Source organism: Acanthochromis polyacanthus, chromosome 6 (genome assembly GCF_021347895.1).
Source record: "Acanthochromis polyacanthus isolate Apoly-LR-REF ecotype Palm Island chromosome 6, KAUST_Apoly_ChrSc, whole genome shotgun sequence".
NCBI lineage: Eukaryota > Metazoa > Chordata > Actinopteri > Pomacentridae > Acanthochromis > Acanthochromis polyacanthus.
The window spans coordinates 9,975,678-9,996,373 of NC_067118.1; the positions used below are offsets into that span (position 1 = coordinate 9,975,678).

A 20,696-nucleotide genomic window follows, 5' to 3' on the forward strand; every position below is an offset into this window, starting at 1 on the left:
TGTATTTATGTGTGAATTGTTGTGGTAACACTTAAATTCAAACTAAATGTGTTTAATTCTGACTTTTATTAAAATAGGTGATTAAAAGTCATCACTAATTACCAATATTAGCTGAAATGAAGTGTTTTGTTGTGATTCAGATTTTCAGTTGTGTTGCCCGGCTCTATGATGAAGCATTTTAGATCTACGCCACTAAAACTCTTTACAGGTTGATGCTGTGCTTTCAGATTATTTATTGTTGCTGTGTGCTGATGATGTTAAACTCTCATCTCACCACCAACTCTCTCTCTCTCTCCCCCCGGTCAGAAAATCTGCGGGATAATATTGTTTATATTTAAATGAGACTCGCATTTGGAGCCCGGTGGGTCTGTTTTGACATTTAAACTGACAGATTTTACTGTGGTCATTACCCAGAGGTTTACGCTGCATTATTCTCCGCTCCGTGACGCACGCGCTGTCAGTTTCCCAGATATCTCGAAAGTTTGTGAGCATTTATTCTGATAAAGGTCAGGCTTCTGTCGACGTCTGCGTCACTGCTCTGCTCGTGTTTCTCCTTGTTCTGCTTTCATTGGGAATCCATCTCACCTCTGTTGTCTGCGCCGCTGCACTTTCTCCTCTTTTCATCAGCTCTCCTGCTCAGGTCCAGCCAAACATCTGCAGCATTCCACTTGTTTTAATAGATTTATCTGAAAAAGCCGTACCATCATAACTTAACGGCACATCAGGAGCACATTCCAGCTCTTTCCCAGTTGAAGCCATCTCATATTTTAATTTTTTTATATATAATATGCACACACAAATGGTATTTCAACTGTATGAAAGGCTAAAAATTCTTCAAACAAAGCAGCGGTGTGAAGTATTGTCCTTCGAGTGCTGATATTGAGCAGAAATCTTTAGTAAGTTTGGTTTTACATGCACATAGCAGAAGGAGTGATCTGAAGCATCTGTGATGAAGAGGGAGGCGAGTATTTAGAGATGCAGGTGAGGGCAGAAGAGGGAAAAACTATGTGAATAATGCCAAAAATTTAGCAAGGTGAGAAATAACTTGGAGAGGTCATAGGTCAAATAACCCATCAAATGCAGACACACACCGGATGGGGCTATTTCCCTTTATGTGGCTGCATTACCTTTCACCTAATTCTGCCTGGAAGTGTGTGTTGTTGTGCTGTTATTGGGTTTTTAGCCCGCGGGCAGGCGTCATGTTTGAGTGGAGGAAGTGATTGTGGATGTATTTTCTGCTGCCTCATCTGGATGTGTTGGTATAACATTTTCATATAATCTCATATATCCGATAACCTTTTATTAATCCCACAGTGGCGAAATTTGCTTCGTTACAGCAGCAAAAGGCATAGTGCATACATTTAAAGAACGCCAGTAGAAGGAAAAAGCCCCAAAACATTAGGGTTTTCCATGAGGATATGGAGTAGCCAGCTGTTTGTGGCATAAGTGGGACCTGTACAGTATTATGCATGTGGTTTTCATGTTACAGCTGATGCGTGTTTATTCAGTGAAAACAAACAAGGCTATCTAAGAGGGAAGATGTCTTATCTGGCTATGTATTGGTTTCAGTTCAGTTCATTTTCAGTAAACCCCTTAAGCTTCAGTGTACCGCCGGCGGTACACTTACTAATTTGCATAGGAATTTCAAGAATGTCCGACGGCTGCAAACACGATTATACAAACACTATACACCGATGGAAAGCTTAGATTCTCATGAATCCGCCGGTATAAACCACTTTCAGATGTGATTACCACAGCGGGTGAGAAAAACACATTTGTCCGACAAAAACGAATATTCATCCATCCGTTCTCTATACACGGCTTCAACGCACACAGCGCGACTCACATTTCCGGGTTTATTATTACACACAAAAAAAAAGATTCCACAAAAAACGACCATAATCCAACCTTTTACATCCAGATGACACAAGCCAGTAAACTATTTTATCCAAAACATGTCCTGAAGTCGGTATAAAATCCCCGAATCGGTCATTTTCAAGGAAATGCACCTCGCGATGCCCGTCCAATATTCCCTGTATTTTTCGTAATTTTTTTTATTTAAAAATAGAATATTAGCGATTTTTTGTACTGAAAACGGCTGGAATTGACTGAAGCTTAAAGGGTTAAACATATGCCATAAATGACAAAGCTAAACCCGAAATGTGAACCCGCTGATGTAACTCAGCTTCTGGTCATCTTGTAAAAAAAACACAATATACATGAAGTCAATTCATTCATTTAAAACATAAACATCTTTGTAGTGTATTCAGACTAAGAATGAGACATTTGGGGGCATGATCAGTTTATGTACAGTAAAGTCTGAGTCACCTTATTCAAAAGAAACCTGCACATTTTACCAGTATGTCTGAGTATTTGTTAAATTAAACTACAAATAACAAAACCATTTACAAAAGTTATTCTTGGTTTCCAGACTTTCTTTTTGGTGCTGGCAAAGCCTCTATGGTGGTTCCGCTATGCATGAAAAAATTGTAGTATATGGATAATACAGTGTTTTTGGGGAATTTTTAGTACTTTCTGCACCAATGTTTTCCAAAGAAGCGCACCTAATGAGGATGTCCTTAGTCTCTTTGCAATCAGTGGATTTCCTAATGTGTTCTGTCATCAGTTAATTTGCTAATATTTTTCAAACTCTGAAGATGAGTGTTTGCTCTCTGCCTTTTTAGATATGTTGGGGTTACGACTGATCCAGACAAATAGCCACGTCTATCAGCATGCTTGCTGTTGTTTTGAAACAGAACCTTATGGTCATGAAGCGTATACACACAGTGAATTGGATTTTTTCAATCAAAGCTGTTTAATTAAAATCTATAGTTAATATAACAAGTAGTCAGTTGTTGGTTGTCAGCAGATGTTTATGGAAATTTAACTTGAAATACTACTATTAATGCTAAATATAGTAAAAAATCTTTTGCCATAGTTACTATGGATTCAAGTAGTGGACTGTATTGGACACTGCAAGTTAACAAAAACACCTTTAAGGTAGGTATGTCAATGATTTAATGGCAATGCGATACAATTACTTGTGCTGATTAACAATATATTAACCGATGAGGCACAAGACGAAGGACATGCATGTCAGAAAATGTATTGTAGATCGGCTGTAGTACCTGTTTGCACCACCAGGTGGACTCTCTTACTGTTTAATACTGAAGAGACCGGAGGATGTGTCATTTGGACTAAAGGTACTGTAGTTCCATGCTGGCAAATAGAGAGCATTGTGAGGGTTTAGCCTAGCCTAGCCACGCTAGACCCATTCTCTGAAGACGCAAGGGTCTAGGCACGCTCGACAGGGAGGGAGGCGGGCTAAAAGGTTGTCTATCAAATCCCTCTGCAGCAATTGGGTAGGTATACAACCAATCAGCGCAACGAATAGGCTCCTAGAGCGCTGGAAATCAGAGGATGCGGTAGTTCGGTGAAGCCTTATTTATACAGTCAATGGGTGAAGCTCAAGTATATTACAGACATGTTAACAGAAAGATTATTCAGAGTCGGTGCTAATGGAGCTCAACGACTGTTGTCGTTTTTGTTGTCGACCCTGGCAGAGAATTAAATTAGTTGCCGTGGGTTGTCTAGCACGGCTAGGCTAGTTGTTTCCGGTTGTTTCTGTCAGAATTGTCACGCCTCTGTCGTCACTTAGTTATGCCTACCTTCTGACTCTACACTTCATGGTGATTCGTCCGGCCAGTTTTAGGAGCATCCAGCCTTGAGCCTTATGGAGGGTAACTAGACCCACCCTGGCAGAGAATTAAATTTGTTGCCGTGGGTTGTCTAGCGCGGCCAGGCTAGGTTTAGCCAGCAGTGTGCACCATGACAAAGGCTTCTTTGATGCTTAATGGACTCCGGCCAGAACTCATGTGTTTAAGACATGAGATCAGCTGAACTTATAACCCACTAGCACAGAATTATGTATGGGGTTTAGTTAGTAAAGTGCAGCCATGACAAAGTCCCATGTGACACTTAATGCCTACCAACCAGAGCTCTAATATTGTTTGCGAGCTAAAATGTGCTATGACAATGGTGCTTATATCGGATGGTTTGTTTCTATGCCAGATTAGCAGCATGTGGAATATGCTAAGGATGCTGCACAAGCCACGTGATAGTTATCGCATCCAATGGTGTCTTCTGAGTTCAGTTCCTGCTACTGATTAGTCGACTGATGACTGAAAAGGTTACAGAATATTGATTAAAGAAATTGTTCAAAATCTGCATCCCTACATCTAACAAAAGTTTGAAATTTAAGACCGCTGACTGGAAATGATTTCAAAAGCATCTCTGCATCTTCGTACATGTTGATTCCTTTTGTGTGTTAATAGCTGTGAGTTGTTAGACTTTGTGAATGGAATCTACAGACTTAACTGATGCAAGGCGCCTCCATCAGCTGTTGTGGGATAATGTTTGCCACATTGTTATTGTTTTAATTGCAGGCATAATAGTCTTTTGTTATAATGCTCCAATTAAACCTAATAAACAATGCACACATGCCCACCCAAGTTAGATTGAGGACTGTATTAGTTGAATTTGGCCCAGAAGGGACACTTTTCCATCTAGCACAGATGGAACACCATAACCATCTTATTTGAGTTGTTTTTCTGGCCACCTACAAATGTAAATCCAACATCCATTCTCCTTTTCTGTTTGCCTCTTTCTGCTCTGTTTAAGACTCCAAAGAAGGGGAAAAAACAAATGTCTTTAGCTGCTAAATGTTAAATTGTTTGCCAACTACTTTCTTTGTTTGGTTGGGATATTTAAGGTCTATTTTGGGGGTTTATGAAGCGACCCGGCAGTCAATAAGACTTTGTGTTGTGCAAGAACATTACAATAAGTACTTCCTGATGGGTGTGATTGTGCTGTGTTCACAACCACCTTGGAAAACTGTATTTACGGTAATAGAAAGTGTAAACTAGGTTACTGGCACAAAGGGGAAGCTGTTTTGACATTTAAAAGCTGGACTGATTATATATTGCAGGGGGAAAAACTCTTCCTAGTCAAAAAGGACATTGCAAATTTCCACAGTGGCATTGTTCTAACTATCTTCTCAGATTTCCACATCATCATTCTGTCTGGGACAAATGAAATCACCTTTTATATTCAGGTTAATTGGGTTTCTCATGGTAGATATCCGCAGCTAAATTATGACTAGTCAGAATTTGCTTTTAGCTCTCTGAAACTGAAATTAATATAATTCAACAAGTAGATTAAAATATCTAATTTGCATCAATTCCAAGATTTCTACATTGTCCTTTTGATATCTTAAACTAATATTTAATTAGTCAAAATGATGAAATAGATATCTCAAATTTGACTTCTGCCAAGTTAAATAGCAACTACAGATAACCTGAGGCAGAAGTCTGTCTTTGGCAAAATGATGTTGCAGCTACATCAGAAGCTACAACAAGCAGTTTTCACAAATACTATGGGTCAAGAACTCTACATTTTCATCAACTGTTATTGCAGAACAGAAGATCAGAACCCCTTAAATATTTAAAGATGGTCTCAAATATACAAAGCTCTTACTCTCTCACAGACTCCTTATTGACAAGCTCCCTTTGTTTTCACTGTTCATAATGTTTTTATACTTTGTACGTCCTCCACGTCTTATCCATTGTTCATACTGTTTATAGTGTTCATACTGTATACATATACTGCATATTTGTCATTGCACCAATGCAGTTTGCCCTGTTCATACCGGTCATACCACTACCTGCATATTTAGATAATCTGCTTTATGTTGGGGTCGCTTATAAATGTCCTTATTAGTGAAAGAAAAGCTTTTTTTTTCAATGAAGATAGTATTATATTGATCAGAAATACAGTCCAGACATTGTTAATGTGGTAAATGACTATTCTAGCTGGAAACAGCTGATTTTTAATGGAATATCTCCATAGGGGTACAGAGGAACATTTCCAGCAACCATCACTCCTGTGTTCTAATGCTACATTGTGTTAGCTAATGGTGTTGAAAGGCTAACTGATGATTAGAAAACCCTTGTGCAGTTATGCTAGCACATGAATAAAAGTGTGAGTTTTTATGGAAAATATGAACTTGTCTGGGTGACCCCAAACTTTTGAACAATAGTGTTTATAGTCATGTATTGATATGTTCATACTGCTGGCTTCGTACTGTTCATTGTGTTTATACTGTAAATACTGTACATAATGCTCTTTGCTGCTTAGATGCTAAGTTGCATTTCGTTGTTAATACTCTGTGTAGTGACAAAAACGTTCATTCTATTCTGATATTTTACAGCATATTTAATTGGTCTTAATTACAGCAGCTGCCATTACTTCTGCTAATACTGTTCATCCTTTGTTAGATCAATATTTAGAGGGAAGTGATGCATCAGCAACATTGTGGAAAAAAAATAGACTAGTCATTGTGACTTTTGAAATATCTGCAACAATTTTTCTGACCAGTCTGAATTGAATTACAGATCTTTGACAGTCATTTTGACCTGTCAGTATTCTGCTGTTGATGTAGATAATGTTAATATGGACAGTGAAATCAAGCCAATGCTAAATGTAGGCGCATTACTACACTAGACGGCTGTATGACTGTACTAGACCTCAGTACTGGGGGTTTCCCCAAACTCCCACACCAACAGTGGTCTGTGAAATGGGAGGCTTCCTCTCTGATGTTGAGTTTTCCATTGAAGGTGCAGCTCAGTGAAATTTCTCAGTGAGATTTAAGACCTGTGTCTTGATTTTGGTTCTCAGCTGTAAATTCATGCTGTTATTTTTAAAAATACCTTCTTAATTTCACCCACTTAAGTAAAAGTAAAAGTCATGTGGCAGTTGGAGTAAATGAGCTGTAGCTGGTGTAGTGACACTGTTGTATGTTTTTAAATGTGTGTGTTTGTAGGTGACAATAGTGGACACAGGGGTGAGAGGGACCATTGCTGTGGGCCTGGTGCCTAAATTCTACAGGCTGGACCACCAGCCTGGCTGGCTGCCATACTCTGTAGCTTACCACGCTGACAACGGCAAGTAAGTCAAACCACAAGTCGACTATACACTACAGTGCAGTTTGGTTTCTTGCGCGGTTTGGGGAAGATTGATTGTGGCCTCTTGCTGCTGCATCCACACATTACTACACCAGTAATTCCCAACATCATTCTCCTTTACGCTTCTCAGTTTTTTTTTTTTGCTTTTTTTTCACCAGCATAAAATACACTTGATACAGAAATAGAATTTCTGGCACTGTTGATATAAACCCTGTAATATTTGTAGGGTTTCAATTAACAGTGGTTTTTCGCTATAAATTCATAGGAGGAGAAATAGTGATAGTTTCTCAGAGCTTAGTGCCGAAATGTCCAAAACCCAGATAATGAGTTTGAAATAACATGGTTTTTAACAGTCCAGTGTCATGCTCTTTGGCCTTTTTTTTAAATCCCATTTCCTTTAGTGTGCTATATAGTATAGCTTCAACTCTTATGTGCATGTAAAAGCTCTGTAAATTTACTAAACCCAATGTCCACAGCAAAGGGAGTTTTTCTTTCTCGCAGAAAACTCTGCTCCTTATCTGCCTAAAATGCCTCAATAGAAGTCCATGTTTTTCTTCTGTTTCTTTTTTTTAACATCACCGTGTAACACATTTGCATAACACCTGAATAGCAACTACTTTGGCTTCCGCTCAAACAAAGAATAGGCAGTCAGCATTTACAGCCTTACTAGAGCCACATCTGCTACAGCTACATCCCTATACTCAGACATCTGCAGTTACTGTACATAACCCACTACACCTCACTTTTGTCAGGTCAGCTGACCAATCAGAGCAGACGAGGCTTTTAGGGAGAGGTCCTTTAAAGATGCAAGAGCTAATATGAAGCATGTCAGACAGCGAGAAAAGCTGTCTGCAATAGGAGAAAATAATGTATTGTTTTTTAACAGTAAAGCATGTAAACGTATTCCATTAGACCTCCAAAATAACATTTTAATCTGCAAATGTGCTGAGTAGGAGCTCTTTAAAAAGCAGAAAAACAGCAACTCCTTGTGCAAGAGGAGCTTAAACAAAAGACAACTGCTTTTTTGCTTGAGAAATGATTTCCACTAGAAATTTCTGTCTTCATCTTTAATGCTGGATTTATACATCTGGGTCACAGTGCACGGCAGTCCCACCACCTTAGGAAGTGTTGCATATTTCATCATCCGATTTCACCTGATGATATGATAATTGCAGCTCCAAACGGTACATTACCAGGCCATAATGAGCTGTAATTATATACCTCGGAGTAATTGTGTTTACATATTTTGATACCTTTTGTCATTAAGGGAGATAATGGGAAGTGGTGCCTTGTCTGGCTAACATTGCTGAATGGGAGGCTACTGCGGTGCAATCATTGGTTGCAAAATTAATCTTGTTTACATTCTTTTACCCATTTTGTGGTAGAGAGTGACAGTTGTGGCAAGCAGGAGGTTTGCAGGGGAAAAGGATGTGCGAGATTGCAAAGTAAGACAAATGAGAAAAGGATGTAATTATCAAATTTTTTATCTACCTGATTGACTGTGTTGTCTTCGCATTGAACTGTGGTCGCTCCACAGCCCCAATAAGCCTTATGCTTTGTTGCTTTAATGTTACCCACAAGCTAAAGTAGGAATTAAAATCTCACTCCAGTCCCAAACCATTGTTTTTATCTTGTGTTTCCTTTCAGGTTATACAACGGTAACCCTGTGGGGCAGCAGTTTGGGCCAAAATGTGCTCGTGGTGACCGCATCGGCTGTGGAATACACTCTGAAAATATAGAAGCAGGTTTTACAACTGTCTTTTTCACCAAAAATGGCAAAGAGGTGAGTGTTTTCAAGCTGGTGTCTGGTGTCATCTTTGTTGATGTCGGTTCACTTACTGCTGCATTTACGTCCGTCTCCTGTCCAGGTGGGCTCAGTAGAGGTTCCTGTTTTGGCCGAGGGTCTGTTCCCCGCCGTGGGGATGCACTCGATGGGGGAGGAGGTGAAGGTCGACCTGCAGGCTGAGTGGTTCCTGGAGGAGGATGACAGTATGATGATGGTCGACAGCCATGAAGATGACTGGGGACGCCTTTATGACGTTAGAGTGAGTGGCACGGTAAGAAACAGGAAAACTCTATTTTTTACTTTTTCTTTTGGGTGTTTGTTTAAAGGAATGATCTGCCATTTCCAGTGCATTGGCATTATTTGCATTCAGAGACACTAGCTTAGTAGAAAGATGGCATGTACACTACCATTCAAAAGTTTGGGGTCACCCAGGCAAGTTCATGTTTTCCATGAAAGCTTGCACTTTTATTCATGTGCTAACAAATGCACAAGGGTTTTCTAATCATCAATGAGCCTTTCAACACCATTAGCTAACACAATGTAGCATTAGAACACAGGAGTGATGGTTGCTGGAAATGTTCCTGTGGAGATATTCCATTAAAATCAGCTGTTTTCAGCTAGAATAGCCATTTCCCACATTGACAATGTCTGGACTGTATTTCTGATTCATTTAATGTTTTCTTCACTAAAAAAAACTAGCCTAGCCGCACTAGACAACCCACGGCAACGGATTTAATTCTCTGCCAGGGTGGGTCTAGTTACCCTCCATAAGGCTCGAGGCGGGATTCTCCTAAAACTGGCCGGACGAATCACCATGAAGTGTAGAGTCAGAAGGCGGGCGTAACTAAGTGACGACAGAGGCGCAACAATTCTGACAGAAACAACCAGAAACAACTAGCCTAGCCATGCTAGGCTAGGCTACCCACAGCAACGAATTTAATTCTCTGCCAGGGTCGACAACAAAAACGACAACAGTCGTTGAGCTCCATTAGCACCGACTCTGAATAATCTTTCTGTTAACATGTCTGTAATATACTTGAGCTTCACCCATTGACTGTATAAATAAGGCTTCACCGAACTACCGCATCCTCTGATTTCCGGCGCTCTAGGAGCCTATTCGTTGCGCTGATTGGTTGTATACCTACCCAATTGCTGCAGAGTGATTTGATAGACAACCTTTTAGCCCGCCTCCCTCCCTGTCGAGCGTGCCTAGACCCTTGTGCCTTCAGAACATGGGTCTAGCAGGGCTAGGCTACTAAAAAACTGCTTTTCTTTTAAAAATAAGGCCATTTCTAAGTGACCCCAAATTTTTGAATGGTAGTATATGTCAAAGTATATAACTTGTGTTAATTACCCAACTTAGCAGCTACAGTACCATGTAAAGGTACGTATCCACAGGATTCGCCAATTTCTCACGTTCCATTCATTGTCTATGTGAAATGCACTGCTTTGCATTCTGGTTACGTTGTGGTTCATTGCCCCAGAGCTACCTGCTGCTCATGTGCATAAAGTAGACTTCACTTCTATCCATCCATTATTTATATGTCGCTTAATCTCATTCGAGGGGGTGCTGGAGTCCATCCCAGCTGACTGAGGGTGAAATCAGGGCACATTCTGGACAGGGCACGAAAGTCTATCACAAGGCTCCACATAGAGACAAACAAGCACACTCGGATTCAAACCTACAGACAATTTAGAGTTACCAATTAACTTCAGCATGTTTTTGGACTTTGGGAGGAAGCCGGAGAACCCGGAGAAAACCGATGCATGCACAGGGAGAACATGCAAATTCCATGTAGAAAGATCCCGGGAAAACCGGAACACAAATCAGGGATCTTCTAGCTGCAAGTGCTAACCACCAAGCTACAGTGCATACTTGACTTCTACTCTAAGCAAATTCGATGTGGGGAGCGGAGGTCCGACACATTGCAAAACTTTTATGAAAGCATCTATACCAACACTGAACTAAAACAAGGACAGATTCAGCAGCTTATTTCTTGCCTCAAATGCTTTCAGAGATACTTTTTGCTGAACTGTTTTCATAATAAACTTTGCATCCGAGCCGACGTGTTGGTCCGATGCTTCTACCAGACTGAAGATCTGACTGTCATGTGACCACATAGTGGCCCGCTAATGCACCCCCCCAAGCGGGCAATATTCAGATGTATTCTCATTTGACAACAACATCCCTGTGGACACGTACCATAAGTTTTCAGTTGCAGATGAGAGCTGGTTGATGGACGTACGGAGTTCTAAGTTGGACTATAAGAAACGGTTATAATAATCGTTTATTAAAGGTGGAGTCTGCAGTTCTGGAGAAAAATTGTTTACATCTAGCAAGGTAGCATATTTGGATAGTTGGGATTTGCTAGATTTTCTGTTTCTCAAAATATGCTGGATTCATGTTGTGTGCATTGGTCTTAAATTGACAGAATGTGTTTTGGATTTAAAACATATATTCCACCTTTAATCAGCTAGGACTGGCCCCTAAATATCACTGATCAACTTGGAGCTCCTTGAGTCAAATCAGGTTTTTGTGAAATTATTACATTTTCTACAAGATGAAACGTTCTCTTTAAACAACTTGTCTACAGCACTAACCACAGCAGCTACTGATAGGGAGATGAGCAGTTGGCTTCCTCAGCTCTGCTCGTAAAGGTTGGTGAAGTTAACTGAACTGTTTTTGTAACCAGATATTTACAATTAGCTTGTCTTTTGGCTTTTTAGTTGACATAATTTTTAGTAGCCAACCGGATGAGGCGCTTCTTTTTGTGCAAGAATTTTGTTATGGCTGAACTAATCAATCTGAAATCAAAATCACAATATTAAAATGCGATTAGCAAATCACAAACAAATACTTTATTGACAGAAAATGAATAATGCGGATGAATTAATTGTTTCAAAGTAAAAATCCCAATTACAACTTGAGTATATAAGTCAATAATTTTTGATCTAAAAATTAGGAATGGCTCGATATCACTTTTTCACATCCGATACCGATATCAATACTGCAGCCTTCAGGATCGGCCGATACCGATCCGATACCGATATGATTCTTTTTGTCATTCTAAAAGTTGTTAATAATACATGGATGTAATTTGCTTGATACTGACATCTAAAAACACCACATTCATTGTACAACAACTGTTCTGGTCCCCTAAAGAAAGAAGGAAAACATGTGACAACAAGTTATGTGTAACTGCTGTGGCTTTATTAAAACTTAAAGCTCACATCGCTTTTAACAGCGTTTGTAAACACAACAGACCCAGCTGCACCATTCAAATGTTTGAAATAAAACTGCAACTTGGTGCACATATTTAAATTAAACTAAATAATCCCAGTGTATAAACAGAAAAGTCACATTACACCTCAATGGCATTGCAAGGCTGCAATAAATAATTTTTGAATTAACATAAAATAATAGCTTCTCTACTAGAACAATGTAGGTAGTACTCAGTAAGTTGCACATGGCTTCTCAAGACACACAATCAAAACAATAAAAATCTAGGTTATACACCTGATTTGCTGCACCCAAACAAAATCAGAAAAACACGGGTAAACAGTGATAGTGCAATCTAGTGTCTTTCTTCTTTTGCATGCAGCCGCTGATGTTGTACTGTATGTAAAACACAGTGAACAATTATTTTATTGACACGTGTACAACACTGATGGAATATAAATAATATCTGGCGATTAAACCTTGGCTTGTCCTAACGTTCTTATGCGAGTGAAGCTGAGAGCATCGTAGGATCTCCCCTGATGCCATTTAGACACCGGTGGGGTGGACGTGCGGATGAGAAGAGGAGAGACCTGTCACCTAATCATATTTAACATGAAAACATGTCCACAGTTCGCTACTTAATCACATTTAACCCAAAAACAGTAGAAAAGAACAACAAAAAACAGTAAACGTACAACAGAAAAGCCGTCAAGTGGTCACAGAGGGAAACGTAAGGCGCACACGTTCATGTGAAAATACTACAACAATCCACATTTTCCACCACACAAGGTGGTTGGTCATCCAGAAAAATGAACTCGACAGTTTTCTCTGTTATATTTTGGCGTTGGAGTGAGTTTTGTACTCTTCTGTAGTGCTTCCTGCAACGATGGTTGCCGCGGGTCACTTTTTGTTTTGCACTCGCCTGTAAAAAGTCTCCGTACTGCTTTCCATGATGCTTCTGCAGATGCTTTATTAAGTTCGTTGTGTTAAAATGTCCGGTTTTGCTGCCACCCATTGAGACACTCATTTTGCAAACGTTGCACTCAGCTATTTTACTTTTCTCTTCCGTTCGCATATAATAATTCCACACGGAAGAGATGACCACAGCTTTCCAGGCATACAGAGCTTCTGTTCACTCTCTGCTCACATGACGAAAACACGGGCACATGGCAACAGCTCGTCCGTGTTGTGGCATGTCGTGAAAAGTGAAGATGAGGATATATGAGACAGATTGGGCTTATGGATCGGATCGAACGAGTTCTAATATAAAACGCCGATGCTCGATCCAGTCATTTTGGCCTGGATCGAACTCGACATCGATCCAGCGGATCGGATCGAACCATCCCTACTAAAAGTATGAAAATACATTTATCAGATGTCTAATAATTTATTTCATTTAAATATTGTCATTAGATTTGTCACTTTCTATCAACAAGTGATAGTTGCTTGTACACGGTGAAGTCCACCCACTACTCAGAGCTGGATTGTAGAATCTTGATTGCTTGATTCGCACTACAGTGGTTGGTTAGATGCTTACACAAAAAAGACAGGATTTTTCCTTCAAAGAGAAATAACTGATACCCCTAAAGCCAGCATCTAAAAATAAATAAATAAATAAATAAAAACTGTGTTTTGACCAGTGTTGTTAATTTGGGTTTCATATATTCAAACCTAACAGACATTGCTGTATATGAAATAGTCAGAAATGACATGAAAATGCAAATATATCTGTTAGATAAGGTTGCACAACTCATTGTCTTCATTGTATGCAGACTGATCATGCTTAGTTACCCCCCAATCCTGGAAAACCCCTGGAAGGGTGGGACTTAACAGAAACCATTGTGGCAGATAGTGTTTCAAAATTTATCCACCAAACATGAAGGATCCCCATATTTGCTGCTTGGCAAGTGTTAATTTCGGACCCTAATGGTGTTCTTTACTAGTATATCAGTGCTTGAAATAATTCCAAACTAGTTTTTCTGTGTTCCTGGGGGATGTGAAAATAGACAGATTGCTTATGTTAAGGGTGTTTTTCTTCCATATGTCTCTTGAATGAGACGGATTACAGTGTGGCTTTTCTGTAGCTTGTACTTCTGTGCGGTTGTTGCCGTTTGCCTGTGTTTGTTTTGTGCTCGTACAAGATCCTTCAACTGCCTGTTCTTCCACAAATCTCTCTTTGTTGACAGCTATGCTTAATGTTCTCCAAAAATTCAGGGAAATATCTGAATTTGAGTTATTTTGTCTCACCCGTTGTGGGATCTTTCCCTGACTGGATTTGGGTCACCTCTGGAGTGTTTTCGCAGCTTGCTTTGTGACATCAGTTCAGGGATTTTCCTCCGAGTTCTTCAGACATCATTTTCAGTAACAAGATAAACAGCTGACTCACAGTGATGGCTGGGGTCTGTTGTCTTTCATTGCCTCTCTACTGCATCAGAGTCTGGGATTACGCAACAATTTGGCAAATCTACCCTCAAAGCTTAGGCACACAAGCAGGGTATTACACTAACTTTATGTGCAGATAAAACTATCAAGACGGGATCTTCCTCCAAGACCTCCCGTCAGGTCCTGCTTGCCGGTTGTGGAAGAACGGTTGCCACATACTAATCATTTTAATTGCCATCATAATCTGCAGACAAAATTGTCTGGCCTTATTATACTTCAATTAAGCTAACTCAATTATAATTAAAGCGAGTTCTCATGATGCGTTGCTTTTGGTTTTCTTATTCTGTCACGCAAACGTACAGTCTCACCAACGAAAATTAAGGCTGCGTTATTTTGGCCAGGATGGGACAGAAATTCTCCAGAAGTGGCTGATGGACTCAAATCTGATATTTCACCTCACAAAGCTGTTATGATAAATCTGGACTGTCTCCTGAGGGTGTTTTACTTGTTAGATCTTTGACTTTTCACCAGCGAAGCTCTAACTTTGTCAGTCTGCATTAAATTTTGCCAGCTGCAGCTGTAAACAAGGTTTCAAAAATGCAGAGCTATAAGAGAATTAATATAACGAGACTAAAGTTAGATTTATGGTTGTGCGTTGGTGTCCATTTGCACAGCTCCCCACATACGCTGAGTGAAGGATTATGGGAATGTGAGGACATGTGCTATGTCCGCCCACTGTGCTTGACATGCCTCATTAATAATGACATTGACACAGTGCTACAGTCCAATCTGTAACTCATTGCTATAGCCTGTAAAAAGTGCAAAGTCACGGCCTTTTCGAAACTTTAACGTGAATCCCGTGTTTATTCTTTGTTCAATATGAGGGGAAATGCAACTGTCTGCAGTAGCCTAACGCATAGCTGTTGTAGTATGAACAAAACCTGTCTGATACGGATGGTATAGCCAGGTGAAGTGGAGGTTTTGGGTTGTATAGTCACAAATTTGTGTGCATTTCACTATGTATCTTTACTCTCCAGACAGAATTTAGATCTCACATAGAGAGTATTCATTTAGATTTCCATTTAAATGTTAAAGTCTGCATACTCATTTTAGGTAGGAAGCTTACACTAGGGATTGCAGCTATAACTGGTGATTTACCAGTTGCTCTAGCTCACCTGTCAGGATGTGATGACACATGATATGCTCAAGGTATTGACCGAACAAGTGAGGCCGCAGAAACAAGCGGCTGAAATGAGTTTCCTCACTAGGCCAATTTCTTTTTACATTAGAGGAGCTCAAATTTGAATCAGTGCTCCTTTGCTTCACAAGGATCCATCTGAGGTGGTTCGGCATTTGGTTAGGATGCTTCCCGGGTTTCTGTGTTTGGTGGTTTTCAGGGTATGTCCAGCCGGGACAAGACCCAAGAGTTGCTGGAGGGATTACATATCTTATCTCTGGATTCCCCTGTAGGAACTAGAAAACGTTACTGAGGAGGAAAATGTCTCGAAGACCCTCCTTAGTCTGCTGCCACCACAATCTATTGAAGATGGACAGATGGAAGTTGTGCTTACATTATTAGATGATATGGCATGTTGGTTTTCGAGCTGTGATGTGCTAAACGCTGTTTGTGAAGTTTAATTCAATTAAATTTTACTTATACAGCACTGTTTCACAACATGTCATCTCTTAGTACTTCACATTATAAGAAACAACCCATCGAATCCAAAGGTCCCTTAGGATTCCCTTTTAGCATGCACTTGGCAGAAGCAGTGAACCAGAACAACCCTTCCTTTTACACTGTACTTTTTGGCTGTTTGTTTAAACAAAATGGAGCCACTCCAATGATTTATTTGATAGGGACAGGATGTCTATTAGTTTCTTTCTAAATAAACGTCTAGTAAACATTACCAATGAAAGGATGTGAAGAAGTCCTTGACCTCACCAGAGAACATCACAGTAGATTACATTATTCTTCGACACGGCCTCCTTTAACTGCAATTCATTGGGCACACCGATGTTCAAGATTCACCATCCCTTCCAGAAGAAGATCATATCTTGAGCCTCCTCAACAGCAGAGACAACTTCAGCAGCACTCTGAAAATGGCGACACGCTACAAGGATTTCAGTTTTGAAACAGCAATATCAGGCTTTATAGCATTCAGTTATGTCCCAAAGTAGGAGTTACGCCTTTTGTTGCTAGCTGAGACCAAGAACTTTTTAAAGTAACCTCGTAAACATTGAATACCATTGAGTCAACCTTAGCCATCTGTGTGATGTCAGGCAAGTTGTGAAAACACAGAGGTGTTCACAGGAGGCCTCTTGCTTCTGCTGCCGAAATAATGGATTATTCAAAGTAGGAGATTGATGTAGCTCCTTTCTCCTCATTACATTAACAGCAATGATTGTTCAGCCAGTGCGAATTTGTTCGGAAATGAGCATATCTTTCAACCGATTGACCATTTGACCTGGACACTCCAGCACCTACAATCCATCCATAAAACTTGGCTGATTCTTTCTGGCATGGTTTATGACTTTAGCTAGGGGAAGACGGTTAGGGTGTTTCTAATTTCAGATCCTTTGAAGCTAATTGAAGGCCGTAGTAAACGGATCAAGCGCTTCAATAACACCTGCATGTTGCTCATATCTCCCTTTTCCCAGGTAGAGTTCAGGTTCAGGTGTTATCTTAGACGTGGACGAGATTATGATTCAGCAGTTGGTGTTGGACGCTTGAATGGAGCTCATTGTTGGCAACAACGGTGTCATCAGAGGCGTCACAGAGCTTTACAGTAGTGATCTGTAACACCTTTGTTCTGTGTTGGGGTGTGAGCTCCATCTAGCCTCTTATCCAGCTTCAAAAACTAACCACAAGACTACAGGCAGGTCTCTGATCGACTCAAGAAAGACAACTGACTGTGTGGGTCCTGTGGCTGCATGATAAACGTGTCTATATGCAGTCGAAACGCACACAGACACACAATCCCATCATCTTTTCTGAAAGCAGACAGAGGTCATAAAAGCACAGTGCTGTGATTCAACCACCAGTCCTGCTCGCTGTCTCTCCTTTCTGTTTTTCTGGACCAAGGAGTGGCAATGGCATGAAATGTGTTGATGGAGCCAAGTGCCTGGCAGCCCACCAGGTTGTAAAAATTCAATAAGTGGAGTAACGGGACTCTAAGGAATCTTTTACTCTTTCTCATGTGGTTGGAGGTTTTCACAGCTGGGGTGCCCTGGCTTCATGGTCCGCTCAGCAGTCCGGCACTCATTTCTCTCTCTTTTTTTTCCCCACTCCCCCTTCTTTTCAGTTTTCTCTCATGACTAAGCAACCATTAACCTTTAAATCCATTATGTGGTCACCATTGTAAGCGAGTGCTAATGCTTACACTGATAAGACTGTCGGGTTCTGACACATACAAGGATTTTTAAAAATAGGAGAAAGTTTGATTTGAAGCACAGCAAAAGAAAAATTTGGCAGAGGAAATGAAACGCTAGGAGGAGAAGCAAAGAGTTTCGTCTTAAACGTTATAGATGTTTGAATAGTAGGACTAGAGGCACAACGTTATGTCAGCCACAAGGTGGTCTCACTTAATCTTTTTGTTGGTTTTTACTTTTAATTCTCTGTGTGGCTTCAACCAGCACTGAAGCTGTCTCAGTTTTCATCAACTTCTCCAAATGTATCTGGATGGACAACACTCTCGCCTTTTTATTCTGGTCTAGTCTGATGTAGTCTAGTCCAGTCCAGTCATCTTTTCTTTCTCTTCCCCCTCTTAAGCTTTTATTATAATCCCTTACAAATCTGTCCAGCTAAAGACGCAATGGACATTAAGCTTTTGTCATTGTGAGACTACTTGTTAGTCCACTAACAATAGCAACTCACTGACAAGGTTTTGATTATTGGTAAACAAGAAGGGCTCATAACCAATGTTTGGAACCGATGTACATCACATTTTATACATTATCAGCATGTGATAGCAAGAACCTTGTCATTCATGACTGAGCTTCTTTATTGAGAACGATTACTTTTATTGAATTTATACATCTATACCAGTGTTTCCTCTAGGGTCTTTTTCAGCAGCGGCGGCAGGCTCTCCAAGAGCCATAAATAAATGGCACTTGACTACGGATTTTACTTGTATAACCTATTTATTAAATGCTCAGTTGAAAATATCTTTTTAAAGACTGAATGTAAAAATAAAAACCAAAGTAATGACTAAATGTTTAAACAAGTTCATCTGAAAATGTAGTAAGCAGTTACATCATGGTGTGTAGATATTAGCTTAATGCTATCAAGTAGTTTACTCACATTAGCGACACTGAGTTGGCACCGGGCCGAATTAACTCAAGCTACCGATATGTTACGTATCGTTACCTGGTCATCAACATTTTGTGAATGTCTATTTAACTTGTAAAATCTGTTCTGAGTTATCTTGAGCGAATACTTTTTCTCTGGTAAATTGCTGCTCTATTTTCCGAGATACATTCCTCTGACTCTGATCTGGTGCCTGAGTGCTTGACGTGGTGCCGCTTTGAGGGACGGGCTCTCGCGACTAATTAATGTCGTATTAATCTGATGTATAAAAGAGTAGATACTCGGCAAGATAGTTATTTGTAGTTGACCTTAGTACTCATGAGTACCCGGTACAGTGCAAGGCTCTGCTGTGAAGGTGGAGACATGCGGCGGTGGTGTATTTGTGACAATAAAAAAAAAAAAAAGAAATTTAAAGGAGCAGTTCCTATTATTTAGGAATGGCGGCCCGCCACTCCTAAATGAATGTAGAGGAAACACTCTATACATTTACACAACATTACATACTTGCATGCTATTTGTTAAGAGAATGTTATAGCGGGAAACCTGTCATTCTTACCAGTGATACTACATAAATAAGGATTACAATAGTGAAATATGTGCAGTAGAAACAGGAATGAAGATGTCAGGGTGTCATGTGATGCTACATTGCTCTCCTCAGATTAATTGTTTAAGAGTGATCAGTTTAGTCTCCTGCAGTTATCTTTGCTGTTTTCCTGAACTTCCACTGCTCTATCACTTTAATTTCCCACTAAGATCGATATCTTAAAGCATTATTAGTTATTGTCTTCCAGACACTGTACAGGTTAATCTGTTGTTGCCTTCTAACTTAGCCGCTAGCTGTTAACATAGCCTTAACATCCTATCAGCACTTAAGAATAAAAGTCTCTTTTAATTAAAAATCATCCAAAACATAATCAAAGGTAGTTCAGTTTCATGTTGGACATACTGTTACTCTTAATTTTCTTTCCTAAAGACTTTCCTATTTACTGCAAATGCTCCTCTACACCAGATATCAGTTATCGTCTCGATTACTCCTTGTTTACTCTTGTGTACCCTTGCATAGTATAAAATTGCCTGGAGCAGCGTCTACAAATTAAGCGATTCACTTGTCTCTCATCATGTTGTAGCTGACAGATAGTACATTCCAGACTCTGGATGCCGATGTAAACATGTTGTATGTTTCCCAACTCAGATACTTCCGAGTGAAACTGGCTAGACTATGCTTCAACTGTGAGACTTCATCTGCTTTTCTTTTACTTCACACATCTGCATTTAAGTAAACACCAGTAAACAAATCAATAGTTTCCCAACAGTTTCAGGAACAGGCCTTTCCTGCATCCTTCTTCACGCTTGTTGACACATCTTTACACATTATCACATTAAATATTGGTCGCGGTGTTCTTGAGTTGAAATTCTGGCTTAAGTAGAGTTTTATTCAGAGCAAATTATAGAGTTATGTATGCTGTAAACAAATCTGTTATGCATAGTGACAGTTTTGTGACTCTTCCAAGCGCCTGATATGTCTAAAAAGTTGCTTTCAAGTTTTCTGATATGTGTGGCCGATACATTTATAGCCATGAAAAAAATGTCTGATAATGTTTAGTTGTTTCATTTAAATGTAATACATGCAAGCCTGCTGCGAACATGCAAGTAAGGAAAATGCAGAGTTTGGTTTCATGAACAAACTTCTGGTGTGCACTTTCTTCTTGTGGCTTTCCCCTCTTCACCTGTTTTCTCTCTTCTATACTTGTTTCTACTCGTATGCACCTTTGTATGAGGGTACTTCAAAAATTTCTCAGCCTCACCTGGAAACAAAAGGGTGTAACTCCTATTTTGGGGAATAACTCTATACTGTAAAACCTTATATCACTGTCCACAAAAACTTAAATGTTTGTCATCATTCACTTCGAGATCAGAAGTTTAAGAGAATGGAAATGTTGGCGACATTTTTGGCTCATTTTCAGGCTGATCAACCGTATT

The 20,696-nt window shown here is 39.9% G+C and overlaps 1 protein-coding gene across 2 annotated transcripts in view; it reads left to right on the forward strand.

The window, feature by feature from the left end:
• The window catches only part of spryd3 (SPRY domain containing 3), a 107,130-nt gene that overhangs the window by 8,341 nt on the left and 78,093 nt on the right, over positions 1–20,696 (forward strand). For both annotated transcript variants that reach the window (XM_051949301.1, XM_051949300.1), the window contains 3 exons: positions 6,881–7,005; positions 8,670–8,805; positions 8,891–9,079. In XM_051949301.1, the coding sequence (XP_051805261.1) occupies positions 6,881–7,005; positions 8,670–8,805; positions 8,891–9,079 (450 nt within the window). The remainder of the gene's footprint in view (positions 1–6,880; positions 7,006–8,669; positions 8,806–8,890; positions 9,080–20,696) is intronic.